A 27,993-nucleotide genomic window follows, 5' to 3' on the forward strand; every position below is an offset into this window, starting at 1 on the left:
TGTGTGTGTGTGTGTGTGTGTGTGTGTGTGTTTCTGTATGTGCTGACCTCCAGCAGGGCTAGCCTTGCTGCCCTTGCCTCTGTCAGTGCTGGATGCGTCCAGCAGGCTCATGTCAGACATCTTGACTCCAGATCGAGCCTCGGCTATCAGCTGCCTGGCTCGCTCTCTCAGCTGTCTTCTCCGCTCTGCGTCCCGCTCCTGCACACACAAATATGCAGAAAAACATGAACAAAAGAATTTCAGTGACTCCTGTAGACGTACAGGTAAATGTTACAAGATCCAGAGAAAAATCATTAAGAATGAAATGCCCAATCTTGATGAACAACAACATAATAAGAAATGCTTGTTTGCAGCAGTCACACGCAGATTGTCTTACATAGCATTCAATGATTATCAGTGACGTCCCATTTTTTTGGATCTGGTCCTGATCAGAGTCTTTTAATGTTGTTATTAAATCTAATCCGATAATCATATTTACCTAAATGGTGATTAAAAAGTTGACACATTGAAATAACAGCGGTATCCTTCTAAATTCCACCCACCTTAATCCTCACAAGCTACTTGATCCAAATACTGAAGGACCTGATTAAAAACTATTAAAGTGATGAGAAAAGATTATTGACATGATATGAATAAAAGTTAAACTGGGAGAATGTGATTCCTAAAACTGACGTGACACAATCCCACAGAGAGAAGAGATGCTGTGACCACAGACACACTCATTTTCAGCGTAGAGCTGAGGTGGGCGAAACACAAAGAAAGGTTCGGATTTTGATCTGCTTTATTTTAGCCGTTTCTGATCAATGAAAATTTGCCCAAATCGGCCCTGAAACTGATCATTTGGATCGGCTCACGACATTTTTAATGATTTCATATCATGATTTCATGACTACTTAAAAGAATTCACACTATACTCCTAAATGCACACACACACCCAATACAATAAAACCTCCACACACACACCAACTACAACAAAATACATGGTTAGAAGTTTTGTTATCAAAATGGATGTACACATCTCCTGGTGCATTATAAAGCTGGGAGTGTGTAGAGACACATACACACACTCACATCATCTTGGCACTAGACGTCCAGTATTGAGCAGTCACCATCAGAGTAATGGCAGAAATGCCATTTTCAGGCTGATCCAATCTGATCCTTCTGATAACACAGGCCACCACACACACACACACACACTTACAGCACAAACAGCAAAACGTTGGAGATGTCAACTGACTAACACTTAACCGATGACGCCCCATCCAAGCACAAACACACACTTAATGCACAGGCCATTAGTGCTTTCTGTAAAAGATGGTGTACCTTCATTTGCTTGTCATCACTTTCATACCAATGAATGTAGAAAGAAGGAAGCTATTTTATATTCATTAAACAAAGTTGATTTAATAAAAAAAAAAAGATTAACTCAAGACATCATCAGACAACATTTAAGTCTCTATAGAAGTTTAAAATGTAAAAAAATAAAAAAGGATTTTCGGTACAGACTTGTGAGTGATTCAAAGCTGCTCTGAAATGCAGATGGGGCAAAGTTATTAGAGAGCACACTGATTCAAAAGTATTGAGGCTGCTGAGTTGTGACATTTTTAAGACTGCAATTGCGGCAGCCAGTCACTGCAGAAGTCAATTCTGGGTGAGACTACGGTGAAAAAGTGCTGTTTAGAATCCTGCCCCCATGATGACAAAAACAACAGAAGTCAAGAGGCACGCTAACAAACATAAAACTCCACCTTGCGCTCACATGCATTAACTTGTCTACTAACACAACTCAACCCAAGCACAAACACACAAAACACCTACAGTCTAAAACTCCACCTTGAACCCCCCTCTCCCAAACATACACAACCACATATGACCCAAGGGAGAGTGAAGCTGCATTTCTCTGTCACTGTTCTCCCTCCCTGTGGTTTCCTGTTAATCAGGCTTCTCCATATTGAGTCAGGGGTTTTAGGGCTGGCCTATTGAAGCCGCCCATTTATCCATTAACAAAACAAGCAGCGCCCGCTAATGAGCTACATCTCTCCATTTCCATGTCAATTGTTTGTTTGTAGCCATTGTTAGGCCGGGACAATGGGGCTGTATTGTCAAAGACAGCAACCCTAATGCACTCTGTGTATGTGTGTGTGAGAGAGAGAGAGCCCAAGGGAATGCCCACAGGGAGAAGGGAACACACCTTAGAGAGACTGATAAAAGAGAGAGAGAGAGGAAAAATGGGTGTTATACTGTAAATTTGTATTAAAATAGTTAACAGCACTTCTATCCCAGCTGTCCTTCAGCACAGTTTCTGTCAACAAAGCAACGAGTTATGATTTCTAATCAAAAAAAAGAAAAAAAAGAAAATGGGAGTTTGCATCCCCATACCTGGAAACTATTTTTGTTTAGTACTTACAAGACACAAGAAAATCTCCTGAAATTTTTAAGGTACTTTTGTGCTTCTTTTGGGTACTTCTGTAGGGCGTTTAAGCTATGCCAGTAGTTTGAATAGCTCTGTTCCTTTACATCATAGTTTTTATACAAAACCAAAGTCCGCAGCTCAACAAAATTGGTTAGGATGTTAAACGAAGATAGGTGCCAGTTCTCTGGATTTATCTCATATTAAACTAATATTAGTCGGCAGAACTCATTTAGTATTTTCTGGGGGTAAAGCACCAATCACCAAGTCAAATGCCTGCAATGGTATTGCTGGATTGCGGCACTTTGTCATGACATTAAAATGAATTATTTCTTTCCTTCTTTACACTTGCTGGGTTGTTTTCTTCCAACATTTCTTTCTTTCCATCCTCACTTGCTTCTTTCTTACTGTGTTTTCTATGCAGGCGACTCCCTGCTTTGATAAATGTAATATGATAACCAGTAAAGTCACTGTTGGCCTTGCGGCTATGTACTAGTTCTGATATCCAATCTGGCCTTTACAGATATGGATACAACTACCAATTTAAGTGTGCCTGTGTGTGTGTGTGTGTGTGTGTGTGTGTGTGTGTGTGTGTGTATGTGTATGTGTATGTGTATATATACATACAGCTTGGGCCCCAACTCACTCCAAAACATCCAACTGCATTATTGTTGTCGGCCATTTTGGGGACAGGAAATGGGAAATTGACTTTGCCTATCCAGAGGCTAGGATTAACGCTATAGAAAAATGCATCTGACTAGCGCCTAGCTTGGTCAGCTACAGTCGCTGATTAGAAAATATGAGACTGTGTTTGCAAACAGAGGAGAGGAGAGGAGAGGAGAGGAGAGGAGAGGAGAGGAGAGGAGAGGAGAGGAGAGGAGATGCTTTTTATTGTGAAAAGGACAGTGCATGACATGATCTAGGGTCAAATTTTCATGTGGCCGAGTATACTTGTGTCTGTGTTTGAGGATTGATCTGTGTTCACAGACTCAGCTTTAGGAACTGAGAGGACTTAAGGTAGATAAAATGTTTTGGACTTCATTACCAAACAAAAACCACATCATTACACATTTTACAAGTTTACAAGAGGGTCACCCATGGAAGCAGTTGGACATAAAGCAGAGAAGGATACCTCCCATACATTATTTAGGGCACTCTAAAATCCCAGCTCTTTGTTGGACCTATTGAGCTTTGATTTCCGTAAACCATTTGTTACCAACGCTGACATCTAAGTTACAATTCTGTGTTCTGTAGGGACGCGATATGCCAGAGTGTTTTTTTTTCATTTATAGGGGAGACAGGGAAAATAAACACATACAGCCATTTTATTTGGCAACACAGGACACTAACAACCCATGGCTATTACATAGCCATGGGGACGCAACTCTGAAAAAAAGCAGAACGCACAAACCCAACCAGCCGCATCGTTGCATGATCAAAGCCAGGATGAAAAAAAAGAAGTAGAAAAGAGGAGAGAAAGCGTGTCAGCCGCTGGTCAGTGGGTAGCACAACTTCAAGAATGGAGACTCTGGAGGAGAAGAGACTTTTCTTCTTTAAATGGCGACAGCAAGAACAATTGTGTACTGTGTCTTCCATTGACTGGTGGGAACCTCCAGGGGAAGAGAGGCTAAACGGTTGAGTGCGAGGCTGAGACAGAGGGCTTCTCTGTGGGCTTGGCGTCGGGGTGAGGACCCCTCTCCGCTCTGGAAGCTCTTTTTGAGTAGGGGGAGCAGGTTGTCGCCTTGGTTGCTCTTTTCTGGGCAAGGAGAAAGAGGGAGGGAGGACACGCACCACTGGTCATGTACAGAGACCTGGCGTGGGCACAGAGTGATGCCACACAAACACACACACACACACACACACAGGGATGCGCACACAATCACTATCTAAAAAGGTTTGCCAACCTCCCAGATAGCCAGCCAGTCTGGCAGCCAGTCATGCAGTTCCAGACATTTGTCATGACAGGCTAATTCACAGTCAAGAGGTGCTTTAGGTCTCTATCTTGTCCAGGCACACACACACACACACACGCTAAAGAGCTACAGAACACAAACACGTAGACACACACACACAAAAACAATCACATAGTAATGTAACCACACACTTGAAAACATTGTTTCCAGTGACAGAAAGATGATCCAGACATGATGCAGGCGCAGGTAGAACTCTGTCACTTATTCAAAGTCATTTACCACAACAACAAATACACAGTAGACACAAATACACTACCTTGATATAGATATATAGTATATTGCTTTATTCGTTGTTTAATTGTGCTCTATAAAAAGATTGACTTGACCTATTACAGGGTTAATATTCTAAAATATCTGATCAGAAAATTAAGTGCTAACAGTATCACTAGAGGGCTTCATATAGCTGATTTGAGACTGACCGCATTTCTATTACACTGCACTGTACTGATTATCACTGTACTGTATTGATTATCTGATTATCATTATCATTAAAAAGAAAGAGGATTGGTAATTTGGGGTAGAGGAACAAACAGCCACTTGTTCTTTGTGGCAGCAAGCAACGTGATTTATGGGAAATGTGGTCTTCATTATGAAAACCAATACAGAGGTTTCCAATAGGCTCAATTATTTGTGTACTATAATTATACCACAAGGTATTGAAATTAATTCAACAACAATATAAACATATTTAAAAACTTCACGTGTACCAAATTTTTTTTTGTTTTACTTTCAAAACCCCTTATTGTTGAAATTTGGGGGGAAAGGGAGAGAGAGAGAGAGCGAGGGAGAGAGAGTGAGAGAGAGAGAGAGAGAGAGCTTATCGGCACGCTCCAGACGGAGTGCGCGGATCAATGGGCATGCAAGGCCCACAGCGATCAATGCATTTGATAAAGAATTAAAGAAGAGCCACTGTACATGGCTATCAAAGAACCAGGACACGGCCTAATTATGATTCGACGGGTGCGTGCCCATGATAGGGGTCTGTGTGTGTGTGTGTGTTATATGTACATAAATATAAATCTCTGAGATGTCAGCGTGGAAGTGGTGTGGAGGTGCAGACTGTGTGTCAGTGTATACATGTATGTCTGTATGAGTGATGGTTTAAACATTAGTGTGTGTGGATGTGCGCGTGTCTTTCAGGCAGAAGTGTCATGTTGCTGTGGTCTGTGACTGTAAAACCAAACTGTAGTTTCTAAACAATATGTGTGAATCTTTATGACTGTGTTTGTTTGTGTGTGTGATGTGTTAAATGACTGGGATTATTCTAAGTTCAAGTTTGAACAGTTTTTAAAAAGGGGGTCAGTCATATGGTCATAAATGATTATGTGCTGTGTTCTATTGTTGTTCTATTGTATTTTTATTGTATAGTTGTTTGTTTTGTAATGGTGTGTATGTGTTTAACTGTTTATTGTCCTGTATGTATTAGCCATGGCATTAGTCCACACTGTGTACTTGTCCCTGTAAAAACAAATATGAAGAAATAATATTTTGACACAGCTGCTACAGCACATGGGTGCACATGTAAAAGGAACAGTGCAAAACACTTCAAATAGTGCATATTTTACAGTGAATATCATTTGTATTTGTGGGAATAAAACAAATATTGGTGTGCTGATAGTGTGTTACAAATGCACAGAACAAAGGTGTGTATGTGTGCGCAATATGAAACTGAGTTTTTTTGAGCAAATACATTTGCATGTGCTTGATATCTGAGGTTGTGTTTAGGTTGGTTTCACATTTGAATTGTCTGTTTGTATTCAGTACTGTGTTTGTGTGTGTGCGCGCTTAACAAGGGCACTTGTACAGTAGGACAGGTAGAACAGGTAGAGTGGGAGCAGGGTGACTACTCAACATGCACACACACACAAGTCAGAGAAGCTCGTCAACTGTGACAGGAGAGTAAGATGGGAAGGTTTTGCCCTTTAAACAGACAGGATAATTACTGTGAGGGAGAGGGGGCCAGAGAAAAGGTAGACAGAAAGAGAAGGAGAACATGAGCTGAACCCTGTGATGGTGGGTGAAAGAAAAACTCAGGTAACCTGTAACTGCACAAGATCCTTTACAAGCAAAAAGGGGCCGTCAGCGTGTTTGAAAGGCTGCACTCCGAAATAAGTTTGCTCCATTTTGAAAAAGCAGGCGCTGACGTTGATATTTAGGTGCTATATGGATGAATGTCAAGATCAGAATCATCCACAGGACTTTTCTCAACCAAGAGTTACTACTTTTAAAGATAGTTTTGTCTGTTTAGAAAGCATGACTGAGTGTGTGAGACCAATAACTTTATAGTAATTTTTTTAATAAACTGCATACCATAACACTTCCAGATGTAACAAATGCAAACAGAATCCATTTTGTAGCAAGTTCAACTTAAATCAGCTTGCTTTTATTAAAGCACAAAAATGGTGTCACATTTATCCGTTATTTATCTTTTCTAATTTTCTCCTATTGTTTTCCCTAATGTTCAGTTCTTCAAGTGCAATGCGATGCGATGAAACTCAAATATAAATGTACAATGGGGGTGATTAAGTTTCTAAGACTTCCAAAGTGAAGTTTTCAGGACTTTTCAGTCGACGAAGCCCACCAGTTAATTCAGAGATGTGGAAAGTTGCACATTCACAATACCACATTAAGGAAGGCAGAGTATTATGGACACATATCCGCGCACACACACGCACACACACGCACACACACACACACTTGTGAACACATTTGAAAATAAAATCAAGGCTAAACTCTTTCTCACAAAGGAACACGCATGGATAGAGTAATTTAAACTTTCCATTCAAGCTAAAATAAATTCTTAAGGCACTTAGTAAAGTGGTAGGATTACTGTAATTTCATATGCAATGAACATTTAATATTCTCATCTGAGGACTTCATCCTTCATATTTTACGCATACAAAGCAGGTTTTATAAAAAGAGAGAGAAATTGAGGCTGCAGGGTGGATGTGAAAAACATTTGGGACTTCCAGTTGGTCAAACGTGAACATGAGGCATGTGATAACTTGACAAAGAGAGAGAGGAGAGAGAGAGAAAGAGAGGTGCATGTGTTCAAAAGAGGTATGTAAGTGTGTGTGTGTGTATTATAGCTTTCCTCTCTGATGGCTTGATCAGCTCTTGTGATGCAATTGAGAGAGCTGTCTTTCTCCTGCTCGTTAACACACTCGCGCACACACACACACACACACACACACACACACGGACACACACACTCAATTTAGAGACTGCCTTTGATCTCCACTCCAGCCAATTCAGCCACGACACATACCCTCACACACCAACACAAGCACGCACACACAGTCCAAAGAAAGTGCCCACCAAACTATTTAGTTTCATTAGGGGCATATTCTTCAAACAGAAGAGAGAGAGAGAGAAAAGGAGGGAGGGGGTTGAAGGAAGAGAGAAAAGAGGAGAGGAAAAAAAGGGAGAGCCGGGAGAAGAAAGGGACGGCAGCCACATTAAAATGAGACCTGGAGAAAAACTATTACTGCTGGAAGAAAGTTGAAAAGGAGAGAGGACAGGAGGAGGAGGGGAGTAAAGGACAAAGTCTGGACAAAAATGGAGAGTGCACAAGGCCATATTTGCATTTTCCAAATAGACATCTTTTTTCTACATTTGCTGTAAAGACAGCCCTTCACTAGTGGGCTGTTTAAAAGTTGAACCCAAGAGAGGAAAATTGTGGCTTAAAGCTTTTAACACAAATATTCTGCAATTACAGTATTTGTATTCGGGAGTTGTAATCATATGATTACAGGATTAAGTTAGATTAGATGCATTTATTGTAAGTCTAAGGATAAGGAAGTAAGTATGCTCTCAGTGTTCTGATATTTGTTGTGGACAAAATGCCTCCTCAGTTGGCTATAATATGAGGACATTCCACTATTAGCAAATATGCCCAACTCTCAACACATTAACTCCTGTGCCTTTGTCCTAGGCTGTCTAAATGTGCCATGCATAGGATCTTTCAAAAGTTCACAAAGTTCACATTTCCACAATCAGGGCCAACAGACAGGTACCAAGTAGCCTGTTATAATGAACCTTTGGAAAACAAACATATGTTTTATAATCACTGGGATCAAATACGGTACAACCAGAATAACTTAGACACAATGTGTTACCCACTTTTTGGAACTTTTAGGAATGCCTAAAGGAAATGAATTTTAATTGAATGAATAGAAATACTTTTTTTGGCCACCAGTGACAGAAATGAAAGAAAGAGGGAGCATAAAGGAGAAAATAAGGACATGAATGCAGTCAAATCAAGATCAGAGGGCAGACAGCAGATGACAACACCCACAGGTCACAACAGCAGAGACCCAGGAGTCCCCTCTGCTCCTGAGAGGAGGGGTGGGAGCAGCAGAGGAGAAGGGGGAGGAGGGGGAGGCTTGGGGTGCTGGTCGGCAAAAATCAAACGGGACCCAATTATAGGAATCACAACGAGTCAGTGAGCAGGGGAAGTCTCTTACCTGGAAAACACCAAGGCATTTGCGCGCACTCTCAGACGCATACCACAAGCACACACACACACACTCATGCACAAAAAAAGAGTGCAAAAGTGCACAGGTGCTATATACTTGCACACACATATTTTTGCTTTACAGTTTACAAAGAAAACACACACAGGAGCATATGCTTGTGGGAACATATGCACACAAACACACACACACACACACTTCTCCCAAACCTAGTGTGGATCCTGATAATTAGCCTGGCCAGGCCGGTGTGAAATTACTGTTCTCATCTGCTAATGGATGAGAAGACCTGAAGCGAATAGACACACACAGACACACATGCACTCTTCTCCATTAAAATAATAACAGAGGGAAAGACTAAGAGAGCAAAAGAAAGACAAACAAAAATTGGGACGTCTGCAACAAGGATAAAATGAGAGAATCAAGTCCTTGGCCTCGACATTTTTAGGAAAGCTCATTAATTACCCATCTGGCCACTGTGTGGGCAGGGGGCGGTGACATTACAACATTACAAGACATCTCCACAGTGACTACTGATATGTTGTGAAGGCCACCTGTGAGGAGGAGGAGGCGGTGGTAGTGGGCTAAAAACTATTAGTGGTACTGCTCGTCCATCAAAGACCACAGAGTAGCACAGACAACAAGACAAGATGGAGAGGCTAAGAGATGTGGCAGAGAAAAGTACAAAAGTACAAAGAAAGACAGACACAGAGGAAAAGAGTGAGTGAAAACAGAAAGAAAATGGGGCTGAAATTAGATGGACACAAAAAGAGGGACAGAGTGAGAGAGAGAGAGAAAGTGACTGAGAAGACAGAGAGGGAGAGAAACAGACAAAACTGAACCTGTGACCTTAGATCAAAGAACCAGTCACTGTGGGCTACAATTAAGGATGGCAGGAGGGAGAGCATAGGTCAAGAGAACAGGGCTACACACACACACACACACACACACACACACACACACACACACACACAATTCTGCACTGACTCTCACGTTGCTGGCAGTCACTGTAGCTGTGGACTAGTAGGAATTATACATAACAAATGTACTCATCCACACATTTAACTCCATTTTCACTCACCTTGTACAGACATATAAGAGATGTTGATATTAGTGTGGAACAACTAACGTAGTCAAACTTTATAAATGTTTTTGATTTATCACAGTTAACGTGAGCATTTACTGTGGTGAGCTGCAATGTCTTAAACAATAGTAAAAGCTTCGGTTCTTAATAAATATTATAAAAAAGCAAAGACTGAAGCAACAAAGACCTGGTGTTCTTACTGTAATAATAACAGAAAGACGGTGTAAGAAATAAGCAGAGTAAAGTTATTATCCTAACACCTCTCCTCTGTAATCTGTATTGTTGCAACTTCCTTGCAACACATTTTTAAAAAGGTTTTTAAAAAGTTGAAATAACAGTGTGCATTATTACCTCAGTTGTACGGCATACCACGGATAAATAAACTGAGAAATTAAATTGGAAAACAGAGCGAGGTGGGAGCCGTTTTTAATGAGAACCAGCACAGGTGTATGATGGGAGAGAGGGTCTATGTTTAGACTGGTGACAGTTATATGAAGCATCTCATCTAAAGTCTAAAGTCATCTAAAATAATCTTTTGCAGAAGGACACAGATTGTGCACTAACTGCTGTTCACGAGACTTTTGGAAAAGTTTTGTATTTAATGAAAAGTTCCCGGTTCCCCCCAGTGATAATGCCTGACCGAAATGACTTCGGTAAAAGAGTCCAAACCTAATTAATCTCAGTTAGAAAATATTCTATTATTCTGTTTGAACAATCAGTGCTGCAAGTAAGGCTGCAACTGACTATTATTTTCACTGACAATTAATCTGCTGATTATTTTCTCAATTATTGATTAGTTGTTTGCTCTATAAAATGTCAGAAAATTGTGAAAAAGGTCGACCATTATTTCCCAAAGCCCAAGATGACATCCGTGTTTTTTCCTCAAAAGACTTTCAGTCATAGTCATAGTCAAGAAACCAGACTTTTTTTTATTAGTGTCTTTAAGAAACTAAATCGATTAACAAATCACATGTCAATTAATGCAATATTAATAACTAATCAATTAATTGATCAATTGCTGCATCTTTAACTGCAAGTAACGATTATTTTGAATATCAAATAATCTTTCAATATCTTTTTGACTGATCTATTATTTCAGCAGTGCAGATAGATGTTTTCTGCAGCTTTCAGTAGGAGATGATTTTTGTTAACAGACATAAGTATCTAAACTTATCTGGTTCGTCTTTTGTGCTTTGAATTCTACGTCCCAAAAACAGCTAATGCAGCCCCCTCCTCTCCTTCAGCCCAAATCATTCTGCTGCCCCCACATTAGCCACTTCCCTGGAAGAATGAAGCCTGCTTTAATTGAATTAAATTATACCTTATGCATGCTAAACCGCAAAGCACCTACTTAGACAGATGGAGAGTTAAATGGGAAAGGCTTGGGCCTCTCCAGCTGATAACATGGACGGACACATACACACACACACACACTAATCAAAACAAGACATCAAGTAATCTAATCTGAATCACTAACAATTATCAGCACATTGACCTCGAGGCCAGTCGTATTCCTTTGATCAATGTTTTCTATTAAAAAAAGTGTAAACAATTCAATATCTCCCTCTCGCCCCACCTCCTTTCCCCACTTCCCTTTCGCATGGGAGCAGTGTGTGCGCTTGTATGAGCGTGTGTGTCAGAGACGGTTATTAACCAATTGTCCTTGGAAATGAGTAAGGAAATCAGGAGGAGAGGGAGAGAGAAAGAGCGGAGGGTTGGGTCTGGCTACTTTAAGGAGCTAATCTAAGTGAAGTCAGCCATCTTGCCGCACAACAAGGGACAGAAGAGGACCTTTTTTTTGTCGCTAAGGAAATATATCGGCACTGCAACTGCTTTGAAAAACTCTTTTAATTTGCTTTCTTCCTCTGAAGACTTTTAACGCCACCAGTCCTTGGAAGTTCCTCATTTATTTTCTCAGAGTATGCTGAAATAGTTATTCCTGTGGCCTGCACACAGACAAACACTGGCAACACACTTGTGTACATGAGCAGGCACACACACACAAACACACACTTTAAAAACCATCTAATTCAAGGGCATATATCTCTTTAAGGATTCAGGCAGCAAATGCAGGGGCATGTGGCTGCTGCCTTTTAGATATTTCATTACCAAAGGGTATTTATTTCATTTTACCCTCAAATCCGTTGTCGTCAAAATTCTCACAAGACCTTTTTTTTTTCCCTTCCCTCGCTTTCGTTTCTCTGAAACATTTGGAAACGTCACTGAGGCTCTGACCACAGTGCTTTCCCGGGGTAACTCCTGGTCCATCAGTCTGCCCCCCCCCCTCATCCAGTATATTATGTTCAGTGGAGCGTGCTCAGTTCAGAGTTGGCAATTTCACTCACGTCTTCTCTAGTCTAGTTTGCTTCGGTACACCGATTCTCACCCCCTTTTACCATGAATGTACTTTTGCTGACAGGTGTTTGTGTACAACATTTACTCAGTGTTCAGGGGAAATTGAGGGGGCAGCAAATTTGGTCGGGATGTCATAAAAATTGTGCAGAGTCTAGATGACCAAGGAGAGAGAGTCTGAAAGAGTGAGAGAGAAAAGAGGGAGTGAGGGAGTCCATCCACATTTCGGTTTATTCTTACTGACATGTTCAGGTTGTGACGTTCAGCAGTCCATAAGAGCAGAAGTTAATAAGGAAAAGTCTTCTCTCCTTCTCAAAGCCTTTTCATAAAGTGTTCAACAAAGTGGACTGCCAGAGGATGAGACAGTCTGGACAGGCTGTTCCAGCATGTTGGAAGTGTACTGAGCAGCGAATAGAGCTGTGGAAGAGACACGAGGAAGTTGAAGAGGCTGGTGGTCACTCTATTAGCTGTTCCAGCACACTGAGGTGATGCTGTAAAACTCTCTAGTGCATGGTGGAAAGAGGCAGGGACGGACGATTCACACTCAGGACAGCCTTAACTCATCACACACAGAAGAGGTCAGACAAACTAGAAAACTCCTCCTCAGAAACCTGAAGACCCAGGCTGACCCAAACTGAGCCTGAGGTAGAGACTTAAGTCTTCCTCAGTTGTTATTCTGGCCTGATTCTGTTTCAATATGTCGCATCATAAAATGACCTCCCTGATGGCATCAGAGTGAGCAGTGTCAGCGCGTACACGTGTACACACACACACACACACACACACACACACACACACACACACACACACACACACACACACTCCACTTTGACTTACATCGCAGACATTTGTGGCCCTGTTTGGTGCAGCGACGGCTGAGTTGGGGACACTCTTGTTGCCGGCCTTCATTGCAGCATCTCTGCGGGCCTGCTCCAGGAGCAGCCTGGCTCTCTCTTTCAGCTCCTCCTGACGGGACAGCACCCTCTGTGTGCAGCACATCACATTGATGTAGAAAATAAGCGCTTATAGACTCTCACACATTCTTCTTTGCAAGTGTATATTATCATATTTTTCCCTGTATAAGTGAAAATATAAGATAAAATCTAAGAATATAAGTATGCTTTTTCAACATATGTAGGCTCTTACTCTCATCAAAAATTTTACTCACCTTCTCAGCAAGGGGACTTGACACAGGGGCAGGCGTAGGCTCCTTTGAAAGAGAAAATACAACATTAACTCCAAGTGCAAAGTCAATTAGCAAACAGCTTTCACATTTCTTCCTTGTACAGTAAGCAGGTGGCTGGCAGAAAAGAATTAAGATCAGTGGACTCGAAGGTACGCGCAGGGTATCTCCCCCACGTTATGCAAGGCCTGCACTTTGGCAGTAGAGGGCCAGCCTACAGCGGGGCTCACAGCCCTGTCTGGGTCCAGCGGTGTGGAGAGCATGACGGCTTCGACAAGAGAGCAAAACACACACCTAGCTTAGAATTTTATCTACAAGGTAATCCTGGCTGTATTATAAGGTGATGCAAACATGGCAAACAGAGCTTTTACATTTGGCTTAGACAGAGGAACATTACAACCAAGCTGTTTATAACACTGAAACATGTTTATCCTTTCAACAAGTCAAATCTGGTGTGGATGGAGGCGAGGATGCATCCCGCTAACTAGATAACAGTAGATCAAAATGGGGTGTCATAGCTGTCATAACCCCCCTGCTGCCCCCACCTGCCCCGTGACCTTTCGACTTGTAAACAGGAAGCGGTAATCTGGGGTTAACAAACGCAGGCAGCAATGTATTCAGAGTGCGTTTGTGTGTGTGACTGTGTGCGCACACGCGTACAGGTGCGTGCCAGTGCGTGTGTGAGACGAGATGAGTTGTGCTCTGCGCAAAGCGTCGCCACGCCTGAGTAGTCACAGCGCCAACTGCCATCAACCGAAGGGATGAGAAATATAATGAAAAATATAATGAAATGTCAAAGCAGGGGGTTCTCCTGGGTGCCTTCTATAGTCGCCACATGTTAAGGGCCCGGCCTCGATGCGTCTGGGTCTCTGCAAAGAGACAGGCGACGACAACATCTAATGCAGAACGGGAGCGTTTCAGTACGGTCATCTCTGAAATGGCATCAATGAGGTCGGGATTTGAAGCTTAGTGAGCCAGGAGGGAATGAATGTTCACCGCATCCTCTGTCTTATGACTGATGTAGCTGTGAAAGTTTCAATCAAAGCCAGGGTGCAAGGATAAAAACCTGAACAATCCATTTAGGGGCCGGGCAGGTAGCTGCAGGTAAATGCTGTCAGAATCTTAATACTTGACTTAAGACGCAAGATGTGAATTAGTCTGCATCATACGGACAGATCTAGAGGTTGTTTAAGGTACAGGATTAATAACTAGCTATGACATATTTTAATGTAACCCTTACTAACCTGTGAAGAATGTTATATTCAAAACACTTGTTGAAAACAGAAAATATTCCTGTTTCTACATCCCAGCAATTAGTTAAAACCAGGGGATTAAACAAACATAAGAAAAAGTTCCTCTTTGACAAATTTGCAACATTTTTCCAGAGAGGACCTTCTAAATTTTAGAAATATCCACTCTGGATTCTTCTCATGTTTATTTACACATTCAGTGTGTGTTTACCGTAATGCTGTTGTTTGTCTGGGTGTGTACCTGTTTGGGAAGCGTGTCTGTGTGGTTGACTGGAGGGGAGCTGGTGTCCGAGGCAGGCTCAGACTCCGAGTGACGCAGGCTGGCCCTCTTCTTCTTGATGAGGTCAGCGTCCCTGTTATAGGAGAAGCCCAGTTTCTGGTGGGATGGGGACGAAGAAGAAGAGGCCCCTCTCCTGGTGGGGGACCCTGGTTCTGTACTTCCATCCCTGCTGTCATCTCCCACTTCATCCTTCTGCTGTCTTTCCTTCTCCATCTCTCTGTCCACTCTCTGTGGTAACTCGCTAAGGTCTAAAGTGTTGGCTTTGAGCAGATTCCCCCTGTCCTCAGAGCTTGATGGTGCCACGTGGGTCGAGTCTGTTGTTGAGGGTGCTAATGCTGTGCGTGGTGATGGGACAGGGGGGGAGGACTGCAAAGGTCCAGCTGCTGGCAGGCCGACAGCTCCTAATTCTGACTTCCAACTCGACTCAAACACCTCTTCCTCAGCGGCCTTAGTGCCATTAGAGTCTCCACCAGCTGATTCAACAGGCTTGGAGTCAGCCTGGCGGTGCTGCACGTCGTTGAGTTCAGCATAGAACTTGTCCTGGCCTATGGAGGCATTTGTATCGGTTTCAAAGTCACCCACCTTATAGGTGCTGCGACTGCTGTTGGCCTCTATCTGCACCACGTTGAGCTCTTCTCCAGAGAAGTGGGCCCTGATCTGGTACAGGTAGGTCATTACTGTTAGCTTGTCAGGAATGGCCAGCAGCACCATGTCTGATGGTTCCAGGAGACGGGAGATGCCTAGGCTTGCAAAGCCATCATATGCCTGCCAAGAAAGGATACATAAGTAAACACACTTTCAATTACTGATCTATACAACACCACAGAGCCACTGTCATGTTACGAGTCATTTATACTGTGAATATATGGAAAAAAACAGAATAAACTGTGTAAATGTTGAATAAAGGAAAGAACATGCCAAGTACAACAAGGATTGAGAGGGATGGAAGGGTGACAATGGTTGATGAGATAGGGGAAGTCTGGTTTCTTTTTCAGACAGAGGCCATTTTGTGCATTGCATGCATGACCCACGTGTGTGTATGTGCGCATGTGTGTTTGTGCATGAGAGACACCTTTGGCATGACTGCTGACAGGTCATGTCAGGGATGGTTGTCCCCGATAACAGACGCAGATACCCCAAGACGGGCCGCGTAATCCCAAAGTGTGTGTGCGAGTGTGTGTGTGTGTCGTTATCGCTCCCCTACATCAACCTGCCCATGCTCTCCGTCACGCGTGTAATTGGTCTGATTAGAGTCTGATGAGAAAATACAGGTTTGATTATCAAGCGACACACGAAACCCAATCCCCCATCACCAGATAGACTGAGACAGAGAGACAGAGAGAGGGAGAAGGGATGAAAACCATTATCGCAGCCAATGACAGGTAAATAAATAGATTAACGGCACACACACAGACACTGCCTCCATTCCTCCGCACACACTCACACACACACAACCTCCCCATCCATCTCTCCCAGGTATCACAGCTTGTATCTGGCCTGCTTGATAGTGTTGATCTAATTCCAACCTGTTGCAGCGCCCGTTTGTTTCACTGCCTCCGTAGATCTCCCCAGTCTATCAATCTCTCCCTCTTTCTCTCCGTCTCCCTCTCTGACTTCCAAACCCTTCTCCGTGTTTTTTTTAACCTTTATTTACCCCAGAGATTGTTTTGAAGAGCCTGCTTACTCTTTTTCAGCCCTGTCCTGCTTCAATGTAAGTCCCCTTCTTCTTCCCCACCACATTTTCTTATCGTTATTTATCCAGAAAAGAGGGACTACTGAGCACGTATGATTTTGCCTGCTTTGCATTCATCAATTACATCCGGGAGCTTTGTTGTCAAACTAATGGCCCCAGAGCAGTTTTAACATTAAGGATGGGTTTAGTGATTTGCTCAAGGGTATCTTGGGTAACTGTAGCTTATACAGACATTATTTCCTGTGTGAGCTGTTATTGTTTATCATTTTATTTGAATGTCTGAAATCTAAGTGCAAAATGAATGACTTTAATATTCCCCCCATTGGAAAAAAAAACAAAAAACAGTTGTGTCCACAGCATGTAGACAAATATTTTCATAAAAATTGACCTCAAGAACAGTCAGCACAGGTTGCTTTGGCTTGCCTCTACAAGTTTCTGATACAAATGTAGATTTCAGAGAGTGAAGGCAACATTAGTTGGATAAAAAGTCAGCGGTCTTGTGCTTTTCAGTAACACACATTTACACAGTGTCTTATTCAGTGGTAAGACTAGATGGAATTAAAGTTACTGAGATGAAATTCCAGTTATTTAAGCACATATGAAAGCCTCCGTTGCTCTAAATTCAAAAGTGACTAAAAGAACGTAGACTAAGCCTGAGGCTTAATACAATCAGATCAAGTATGATACATTGATCTAATTTTGTGGTGGTGCTATCAACAGGAGATCCCACATTGAACTATTCAGCAGAACCTACTTTACAGGCATGTACAGCAGGACGGATATAAACCCCTTGTGTCAAGTATAATCGAGCTTTATGCAACACTACAGCGGCCAGTGATGACACAAAATCAATACTTTTTAAGTGTTAGAAATCCTAATTTACCACTCCTTACAGAGTTTTCTGGTGAGTGTTTACTATGTGGAAAGTGAGATTAAGAAGGTGGTTTAACTGAGAGATGTTTCTCAATTTACAATCAATTATGATGCCTTTTGTTAGGGGGAGTCTCTTTCACTCTCACCTCTTTTGTCCCTTTCCATTGACGGAAAGTATGTGTTTGTGCTTGCAAAGACAAGGCAGGAAGAAAGAACTGGCGGCGGGAAAAAAGAAAAGGGAGAACAGAGAGGAGTTTGCCTTTACAGCGAGCCTGTTTAAGTTCCCCCCTCCTTCCACTGGCAGAAAGGGAGTGTGAAAGAAAAAAGAAAGAGAGAAAAGAAAGAAAAAGAATATGGGGAATAAGAGGGCCTGATTGGGTTTCTAACAAGTATTCAGGGGAGCAAAGTGTGCTTACATTGTTCCCCTCTCGCCCAGGGTAGGCTGTGAAAGAGAGCGACAACTTTGCTGCTCAATAGGGACAGAATGAAAGAATGAAAGAGAGGAGAGTGAGAGAGGCTGAACGTGAGAGCTGTATGAGGAGGAAGAGGGGAGGGAGGCTCTCGAGCTGGGTTTTGTTTCAGGGTCGATGTTAGTCTTGACATGCGCTACAGTCTTTTTGACCCCAGTGTCATGATTTATTCTCTCTGCGTCTTCTCTCATAGCTTGACGAGCGCTGGTCATGTCGTACTGAGACACTGATGACTACTGTGGGAGGACCTGTTGTTTTTAGGTGAATTGTTTTTTTTTTTGTGGTGATAGCCTGCAGTATGAGCCCACTGCAGCTAAAGGATAAGGCTGGTGATATTCTTTATCTTTGTCATTGTCAACAAATCTCAAGAAAACAGCAAAGTCAACAATGGGCTGGTCTCCAAACTTTTTCATTTCCCTATCCAGAAAAACACAAATTCTTCAAAAGAACAACAATGGAGCACTATGGCATACAGACATTAAGATTTATCAGGCTATACAGACTGTGCTTGTTAGTGGGACCATTTCATTGTTGGTTTTGGCCTTTTTGTGGGATTTGTTGACAATAAGAAAAATATAGTATATCAACCAGATGTACGCCTATAAGCTCCAGATATTGAAAATCTTATATCTGTTTTCATCATGTCAAACAGGTCAGGCTTTTTCTCCTTATAAAAAGAAAATTAAACTTGACATTTTATGCCATTTAAAACCACGTTCTGTCTGAAGATGATCTCCGAAATCTGTAAAGAGGAGAGCATATATTGTACGGCTGGGCAATAACTCAATATTGTTGTTTACGGTGTTCTAATGGAGCCATATCATGATTTTTCGCTTCTAAATGTTCTATTTAGCACCATTATAACACTATTATATGGGTTGTGGATGTATGTATGTATGAGAAGTTTTATCTGCTGTAATATGTCAGAGTGAAACACAACTTATTGCAATGAATTTGTTATTATATCTGTGATTTCCCCCAAAATATTCCCCATATCGTGATGTCTGACCTTAAAAAATAATAATAATAATTTCAAGCCCTTATGGTTGTTAATTATGTTTGAAACAAGCCTTTTAATACACTTCTGTATTCCTCAGTACTACCGTGTCCCCATGTGAATATCATGTATTTTAGAAAACAGCTGGTTTTCTCACTTTCCATCATCCATCTGACAAAGCTTTTGGTCTGGACTAAATGTCACCGTCGCCTGCCCCAGGCCGCTGCTCCCTGCTCCCCCTCCACTCCCTCTCAGTGACTGACAGCTATCTATCGTTGTCAATCATCGACACCCCCTCCCTTCAGCCCAACCCCTCACGGTTGTGCTCAGGGAGCTTTAGCCTGGTGCTTGGTGCTACACTATCAGATGGCATGACAAATGACTTCTCCTTGGCCTCATTACACTTACACACACACACACACACACACACACACACACACACACACACACACACACACACACACACACACACACACACACACACACACAGACACACAGACACACAGACACACACACACACACACACACACACACACACACACACACACACACACACAGACACACAGACTAAACAGACAAGACGATGGAGCAAGCGGTCCAAACGCACAGGCGACCTCGACATGCGAGTTCCTCTAACAAACCAATGAGCACGTAGACATGTGCACGATCATCCACAGACCATCATACGTACACATGTCCTTTGATAATGGATTATTTCAAAGGCCGTAAGTGTTCTAAATATTCATTTCACTCTTTTTTTTCTACCCACCCCCAATATTGATTGTCCTTATCTGTCATAATTCAGCACAGTCTGAGCTCATTGCAATCACTCTTCACAGATAGACTGTGAAAGGAGGAGGGGGCACGTCTATCAACTGGTCATGAAAATTAGAGATAGTTGTCGTTTTTACACATTTCCATTTCTGTTGTCCATTCAATAAATTCTATACATTCTAATAACGCCACATGAAGCAAATCTATTCAACATGTGGATGAGAAAGAAGTCTCTTTTCATTGCCCTCTTTTATTCTGTTCTTCACACATTTTGATTTCCTCTTAAAACATTTCATTTCTTTCGTGCCTCCTCTTTCTCTCAGTCCTTTTTTCTTCGCTTGCTCTTTGGGGTCCTTAACCTGGCACACCATTCTGTCCTTGCCTGTGCCTCATCTTTTCTCACAGGCCATATCATGACCCCTTCACTTGTTCAACACCTTCGGGGTGCTACATGAAGCCACATGATGCATTACTCCTCTTTCCTTTCGCCTGAACCCACTGGCTTTCACAATCCCAGTCACCTACAACACCAAGTGTGATTCATGTACAATTTCTGGATGCGGCGCTGCTAGAAACAAACCAGCAGCTTCCACGATACAGAAGCCTAAAGAGATCGCATTTCACATACAGCACAAATTAGTTTACATGCAGGTGACACTTGTCAAACACAAAGTGCGAATGATATTTGTTTTTGGTTGAACAATCAATGAACCAGCCACTTCAATGACTGTTAACAGTCCGGACTGATAATATTATAATTCATTGCTTATCTCAGATCCTTCACCTCCTCTCAAACATCGTCCGTGTTGAAGGACACACTTGACTGTCAATGCCACATTCGGCCAGTACACCACACATTCATTTCATGTGTGAGACCAATGAACAGGACAAATGACGTGAGCAGCTTTTTCTTTTGGATTTCCTTAGTCAACATTTCACAAAATATGTTCTACATATGAAACACCAAGTGGTAGAGTCAAGTGCTTCTATGAAATGTGTAAATGTGTTCCCTGGCCAACTTCTCTGGGGGGTACGTTTTTGGTTTGCTTACCACTTGTGCTTGGTAAAGCCAACAAGATAAACAAAGACATATTTCATACTTTCTGTACATACATTAAACCCATTTTAAAATGTGGAAATGCAGCACAAAGACACATTTCACATTCTGACAAATTTCTGACAAACTTTTAAGGATATTTTAAGACTTTAGGGATGGCTGGACAATAAGTAGACGTACATTTACTGGCTGATGCCTTATATCGCTATATTATTACCTTACTGTATCCCCAATGTTGCTTGTATACGTATGTACCCAGATTCTGGCAGTTAGCTGATATCTATCTGTCGCTCCTCTGTGCACTGCGAAGGAACAGCTCGCTTGGCCAAATGTACATCAGCAGCTGTTGTAGATATTCACAGAGAAGCTGGTCGCAGGGCGCTGGGTACAGTGCTGCAGCTATTCACCAGGTATCACCTTCTACGGCATATTCCCATATTACTTATATCTAACCAATTTCTTCAGGGCTACTTGAGCACCTGGAGGGGGGTGAGGGGCAGTTAGCAGATATGGGATTGGGTCTCTCCCTCTCCCTCCACTGTGGTTATTGTCAACAGGGTAGCATTCATGCCTAACAGGGCCACCAGAGGTTATCGCTGAGCCAGAGTGTGTATGAGAAGAGGAAATCAAGCTGCAGGAGCCTGACGCATATCGTTCTGTGTAGCCCTCGGGGCCAAAAAAGGGACAGGGCGTCTGTGTGTATATATGTGTGTGAGTGTGTAGTAACACAGCAAAAAGGAAAAACAGCAGTGTGCATCTGTGTGTTTTGCAAGTGTGTACGAAAAAAAGTAAAAGTGCACGTGAAGAGCCGGAGGGGAAATGGTGATGTGTGCGAGTGTGTACCTCCAGCTGTGAATGTGCAGATATGATGACATAGGGCAAGGAGAAAAATAGGTGTGAATGGGTTATTCAGTTTAGCTTTAGGAGTGAGTGTATATGTGTGGGTTGTAATTTGTTAGGAGAGGAAAGAAACCAAGGATCACAGTTAGTACGCATACATAGACACATGCATACTTTACATGTGCAAACAGTCTAATCAACACAAATATGCTCTTATTATATACGCAATGACATCAACGCACACATAAGCAGAGGCAGTATAGTAAGCTCCCAGCAGGCAGCCGAGTTAAGATACCATCTCACCTCGGTCAGGTTGACTAAGTTTTGCTTTGGGCACACATAGCCACGTACACACATCACAGCAGGGGGAACATCTCAGAAAGACTGTCATTATAACATTGTGGCTGATGTGCTTACGTGCGATTGTGAGTACACACACTTCCCTGCCTTCATAGGTGTTTCCACCCTCCCCCTTCAAACCATGAAACACGCATACACACTGCATCCGAGGATTAATGGCAGATCTCTAAATAAGGCCAAATGGAGATGTGGATGGGAGGGAGCTAAGTGGTGTGAAGGGCCCAGCGGTGGCTGCCTCTTACCTTTTTGTTGTTTTCTTTAATATCCTGAGGATTGAGCGACTTGTAGTCTCTGGAAGAACAGTGGGGAGGGTCGCAGAGGAGGCAAGAAGAGAAAAAAAAAAAGAGAGAGAGACAGAAGAGCACACAGAGAGAGATAGCGGAGAAAGAGTTGTGTTTAAATATGCATCACATGTAATGGCATTAGAACTGTAACATGCAATTTCATAGCAGTGCAATCAAGAGAACTAATAGAGTGGAAAATATGTAAAAATAACACACCGGAGTGCAAAAGCACACAAGCATAAACACACACACGTAAAGACACATGTGTCTACAGAGCAAGGTTTTGATAAATTATCTTCACGTCTGCTCTCTTGATGGGCCTGCAGGTCTCCTATATGGTATATTCTTGAGTGTTAACCACACATTTCATATTTAAAAAGTCTCTCACAAACACAGTATGAATACTTAAGTGTTCACAAAAAATTTGGATCACACACACAACAACAGTCTGTAATCTCCATCAAACACACCGACAGGAATGATGGATACAAGAATACGGCCTGATGACAGCTTAACTACGATGATGATGATGATACCAAATTACCAAAAGGGACGACTGAGCAAAGTCTTCATCTGACCTTTGACCTGACCTTCCTTGATTTAAACTTGAACTTCTTCATTATTCTTATCCAGTCTTGTTTTTTTCTCAACAGTCTGGTTTCCACCCATATTTGACTTGCTGGTCTTAATTCATACCCTAATATTGGGAGAGAAACAGTTTCTTAGTGTGTGTGTTGTTGTGTTTCATACATTATGTCAGGTCTGAAGTGGTGCAGCAGGGCGCAAAAGGCCAGCCCATTCCTCCAGGAGGTGGTGAAGTTCGTTATCTTCACCCCGCGGTAGTTCTTGGTGACCTCGCGGCACCAGACCAGCAGAGACTGGCTTGCGTTGGGCTTCCCTCCCAGAACCGGGCTCGGGACGGGGCTGGGCTGCAGGCAGAGAGGAGGAGGAGGGGGGTGGGGGTGGGTTAAAGTTTCAAGAAGAGAGAAAAAGAAAAAGGGTTTTGAATTCAATCACTTGAATTATTTACCAATTTGGGCGATTCATTTCCTTATAAAAACTAAACAACATAATTACTTTAATGAGTTTTTCAACTGGTATCAGAGGATAATACACCTGTTCTCCAAACCTTAGCATAAAATATTAGAGGTTGTAGTAAAGCTTTTACATGGTTATATTTCTACGATCATTCACATTACCGAAATCCCTTCCTTCACATCTGCACTCCTTTCATTATTTATTTCTAAATAAAATGTTTTACTTAGCAGCCTCCACCCAATCAATTAGTTTGTTCTACTAGCGTACAATGAGCCCACGTATACACTCACACACACACTCACACACCATAATAAAGGGTCACGCACAAAGCAGTGTACGACCGTGGATAATGTAAACATCTTATTAATTAGCTCCGCCTTTGAAGTCTTATCTGGGTTGAAAGCTTTAACCATTAGGAGCCTCTCCACTTCCAGACTCCAAATCCCACAAATCCTTGGTGGCGTGGAGACACTGGTCTTCCTCTGACGGCCAGCAGAACCAATGCTATTCTCATTATTCATCTGGCTATTCACTAATCTGGTTATGGAGCTACAGATATGGCTAATTCTCTCTCAGATCATTTTGGAGAGAAATGGCAAAAATGTCACCAAGATTTGATTAAATTCATTAGAGGCCAGTGATCAAAAAGACTATGAAATTTGTTCAAAATCCAAGTGCATATTACTAGCGTATGCAAGACAATGACATTAACGTGATCTATTAGTCACAGACAAATTTCCTTAATTACATGAGATGATGCATTAAAGCAGGGTACAGTTTCATCAAGCATAATTTGAGTTTTAAAGGCTTTATTATCGATACACAAAATATGAGAACATTTTCAAAAGTAGTAAATGTGAAAATTTAGGAAAATATACATTGTAACTTTGTTAAATGTCATTTAGGAGACAATTTGCTTTACTGAACCATACTAAGAACTTTTTAGGGATAACACGACTGAACACACATCCAGGCTGCAGACTTCAGACCCTGCAAACAAAGCTCCATGTCTATTCTGTTTTGATTGTGTACCTCCTTGTTCAACAGCAACATGCAAATTTTGTCATGATGCTGATCTCATCGCCAGGTGATGTTTAATCTAGATGCACAAGATGGTTGTCAAAACCTTTACTTAACCTTTAGCAGTGAAAAGTGAATGAAGACGTGTTGTTTAACACAACCTGATATCGACCACCACAACAAGTTAACCCAGTTTTGAAGACAAACAGTGAAGGCCTGGAGAAAACACAGCTCACTACAATGAGACGACCTGAGTCTCAGCCCACTAACGAGGCTTGTGGTGGCCGACCAGCCCCCTCTGTTGGTGGCTTTCTGCTGCTGCAAGAACAGGAGAGCGACAGACCTGATGGGAGCCCTGACAAATTTGTCATTACAAATTGGGGGAAGCAGTGTTATTAGGTAATGCTGTGCTGACTAAAACATGTTTAAGCCTCTTAAAGAACCCATGACAACGTGCATAAGGTTACTCAGGGGCGTAGAGAAGAAAAGAAAGAGACTTATGGAAGGTTATGGAAAAGACTGGCTTGATGACAAAGAGATGTTTCAAAGAGAGATGTGTGCAAGCTAGAAGTGTACCAACCCTCTGAATTCCCATCCTAATGCTATTTTAGGATTGTCTGACCCAAAACTTAACATCAACTTTGTATGCTTGTGAATCTGTGACGAGAGCCTGTCACCATTTCACTATTCTGTCGTCTTTGCTGTTGACAGATTTTAAGACACTAAAAAAATAACTGATTTGTAATGTCAATGGGAATAAACAAAAGAGTAGTGCTAAATCAATACGTGTCTGTTAGCAGTAGTCTAAAAGCATCTGGATGCCTCTTACTCTTCTATTGTCAGGTTGTAGTTTAACCTGTGACCACGAGCCTGGAGCCTGCTGAGATGCCACAAGGGCCAAATCAGATGAAAGAGACTGGAGGCCATCTCTAATAGCAACTCCTAACCTTTGTACTTGTGTGTGAGTGTGTCTGTGTGTGTGTGTGTATGTGAGTCATACAGGCCCCTATGGCAGTCTCAGTACAGGGAGACGGTAGCGGGAGCCTAAGGGGCGGACACTTGACATTTCCGGCTTTAAAAGAGGGCCTTAACCTTTCTCCACAGCTTCTCCAGACACGTTTTAGGCAGCCACGACAATGCCTTCGTGCCACTCAAACAAATGGAAGAGGAAAAAATAAGAGGACGAGTAAGGAACAGATAAAAAGTCAGAAAGTCAATACCGATTATAAGAGGGTCGCAATTACTGTGTGTGGATAAGGAGCGAGGTCAATATAAACAAGGAAGTGTTTTTTGACCCCATCAAATAATTTTGTCGCTCAACACAAATACGTCAGTAACTAATCCAACATAATGTAAGATTAAAAGACCTTAAAATAAATTACATTTAACATACACAAGCACATACTCCTCTTGGCTGATTGAGCTAAACTTGTTTCTCTAGTTGTCCTCCGCCTTTGTCATCGTTTTTGTGCGTGTCAGTAAGTGTATGTGTGTGTGTGTGTGTGTGTGAGTGTGTGGAGTGGTCTTCCTCCAGGCCTTCCTGTTCTGCTTTTTCAAGTGACGGTTGAAAGTAGCTGTCTAATTTGAACGCCCTAATTACCTTGGATTAGAGACCAGGTGCTATTAAAGCAATTAGACACACAGCACACTCCAGTGCCGCAGACCCTGCACCCTTGCCGGCAGAAAACACACACATAAAAACATACCTGTGTAATACAGCCACCGGTAAAAAACATACATTAGCCAGTGGGACACAAAGAGACTCTCTCATAGGCACCCCCCCACCTATCGACATACACGTGTCTGAGCCAACAGAAAGCAAACACAAACACAAGCATGCAACATGATTTGCACTTAAAAATAAAAGAAAGAAAAAATAAAAACATATATTATTCAATTCAATTACATATGGAAGAGAGGTTGGGGATAGTGTGTTATTGAAAACTGAATGGTTAAGAGTCAACTTTAGGTGCCTTTAATACCTCTGTTGAACCAAGCGAATGTCTTATTTCAAAAATGAATGTGCATCAATGAGAGTGATTCGTTTCTTCATTCCAGCTTTTGTAACAGCGACATGGAGTTCATCTGAGCGGGCGACAAGCAGAGCTGACCAGACGTTCATCACAACCCAAACTGATGTAATTTTCTCAATCTGCAGCCCACACTGTTCCATTACGCCCTTTCCAGATAAAGGTTTGCCAATGCATCTACGCACTCAAGCTTTCATATCCATCACATTTTGAACAAATACCATATCTTCTCTTACAGGAACTGGCTTCATTTCCTTAAGACACAAACACGGGAGGAGTGAAATTTTCATGAGGAGCAGAAATGCACCCTGACTTATCAAACAGTTTGCCGTCTTGCCTAAAGGAAGGTGTGCACATATATGTATTGTGTGTGTTTGTGTGTGTGTTTGTCTTTTATCTGTCTGTGTGAATGTCACTGGATGTGTGTGTGCAACACTGACACAGCCATGTAGCTAGCTCGGCTTGAGGGTAGGATTAGCGGAGAGCATTGCCTCGGCCCACAAACATTCCATATTAAAAAATGAAAAGGCAACCTTCATTACTATCAGTGGCACATAACCTCCCCTCTTCCTCCTCCTCTGCTACTATTATACACAGCCCTAACAGCCTGGGTGAAAAATACAAGCCACTGACAAGAGATTCCATTATTCCTGATGCCTCAGTGTCAACAACATACATCCGACAGGGCAAAGAAAGAAAAAAAATGGAATAAGGGAAAAGGATGTGAGAGAGAAAGAAGGGGGGTTAAGCTCACTACAATGCCTGAATGACAAGATAGGAGGAAACCTGGGAATGGAAGCATCCAGATTCCTGTTGGTGTTGGTGTCAGGAGGAGGATTTTTGGTGTCAGCAATGTGATTTTGGGAGGGCAGGATGTGATTCGAGATCTGGAATGAATGGTAAAGTGGATGAACCATGATATGGAAAATTAGAAAATTGTCACAGGTCGATCTTAAGTCTTAAGCATAAGAACAATTCTGTAGTGAGGTTAGAAATTGTATCTTTTAGATGTGGGCAATATGCCAATATCTACTGTATGGCATCTGGGTAGAAGTAATTTAAAATACCTTTTAGAGCAACTTAGCAAACATTTGCTGGCTCACTGCGAGTTGAACAGTTCTACACTAAATATGTGCTGAGGATGGGTTAGGGAACATAACTTTACTAAGTTTAAAATATTCTGAGATGGTTTCACCCTCTGCATATGTGGATCACAATACTAACAACCATTATCTTAATGATTTCTTGGACAAACATTTTAGACAGGGCCTTGCTGCTTTTTCGTATCTCATATCAAAACTACTAATACTCTTTTAGGTGTAAGACAGATGGTTTAACAATGTGGATGATTGCAAACTTTGGGGTAAAAATACAAAAAATGGTCTACTAGTGGGTCACCTAGTTGACCTGAATGAAGATGGACAAATGTAAACAAAGTCAGACAGCATTTAAGAGTATAGAGGCCATTAAAACTGGCCTTTCAGGGTCATAAAAAAGATACAAGTGAAACGCTTTAAGTGGCAGCTTTGTCTCTCCCGCTGGGGCATAACGCT

At 42.1% G+C, this 27,993-nt stretch overlaps 1 protein-coding gene across 3 annotated transcripts in view; it reads right to left on the bottom strand.

Moving 5' to 3' along the window:
• ehbp1 (EH domain binding protein 1) overlaps positions 1 to 27,993 on the bottom strand; it is a 142,085-nt gene that overhangs the window by 47,428 nt on the left and 66,664 nt on the right. For all 3 annotated transcript variants that reach the window (XM_070841365.1, XM_070841364.1, XM_070841363.1), the window contains exons 11-16: positions 23,103 to 23,281; positions 22,311 to 22,359; positions 14,966 to 15,769; positions 13,460 to 13,501; positions 13,129 to 13,275; positions 48 to 198 (exon numbers count right to left, since the gene is read on the bottom strand). In XM_070841365.1, the coding sequence (XP_070697466.1) occupies positions 48 to 198; positions 13,129 to 13,275; positions 13,460 to 13,501; positions 14,966 to 15,769; positions 22,311 to 22,359; positions 23,103 to 23,281 (1,372 nt within the window). The remainder of the gene's footprint in view (positions 1 to 47; positions 199 to 13,128; positions 13,276 to 13,459; positions 13,502 to 14,965; positions 15,770 to 22,310; positions 22,360 to 23,102; positions 23,282 to 27,993) is intronic.

This window comes from Pempheris klunzingeri, chromosome 12 (assembly GCF_042242105.1).
Source record: "Pempheris klunzingeri isolate RE-2024b chromosome 12, fPemKlu1.hap1, whole genome shotgun sequence".
Lineage (NCBI taxonomy): Eukaryota > Metazoa > Chordata > Actinopteri > Acropomatiformes > Pempheridae > Pempheris > Pempheris klunzingeri.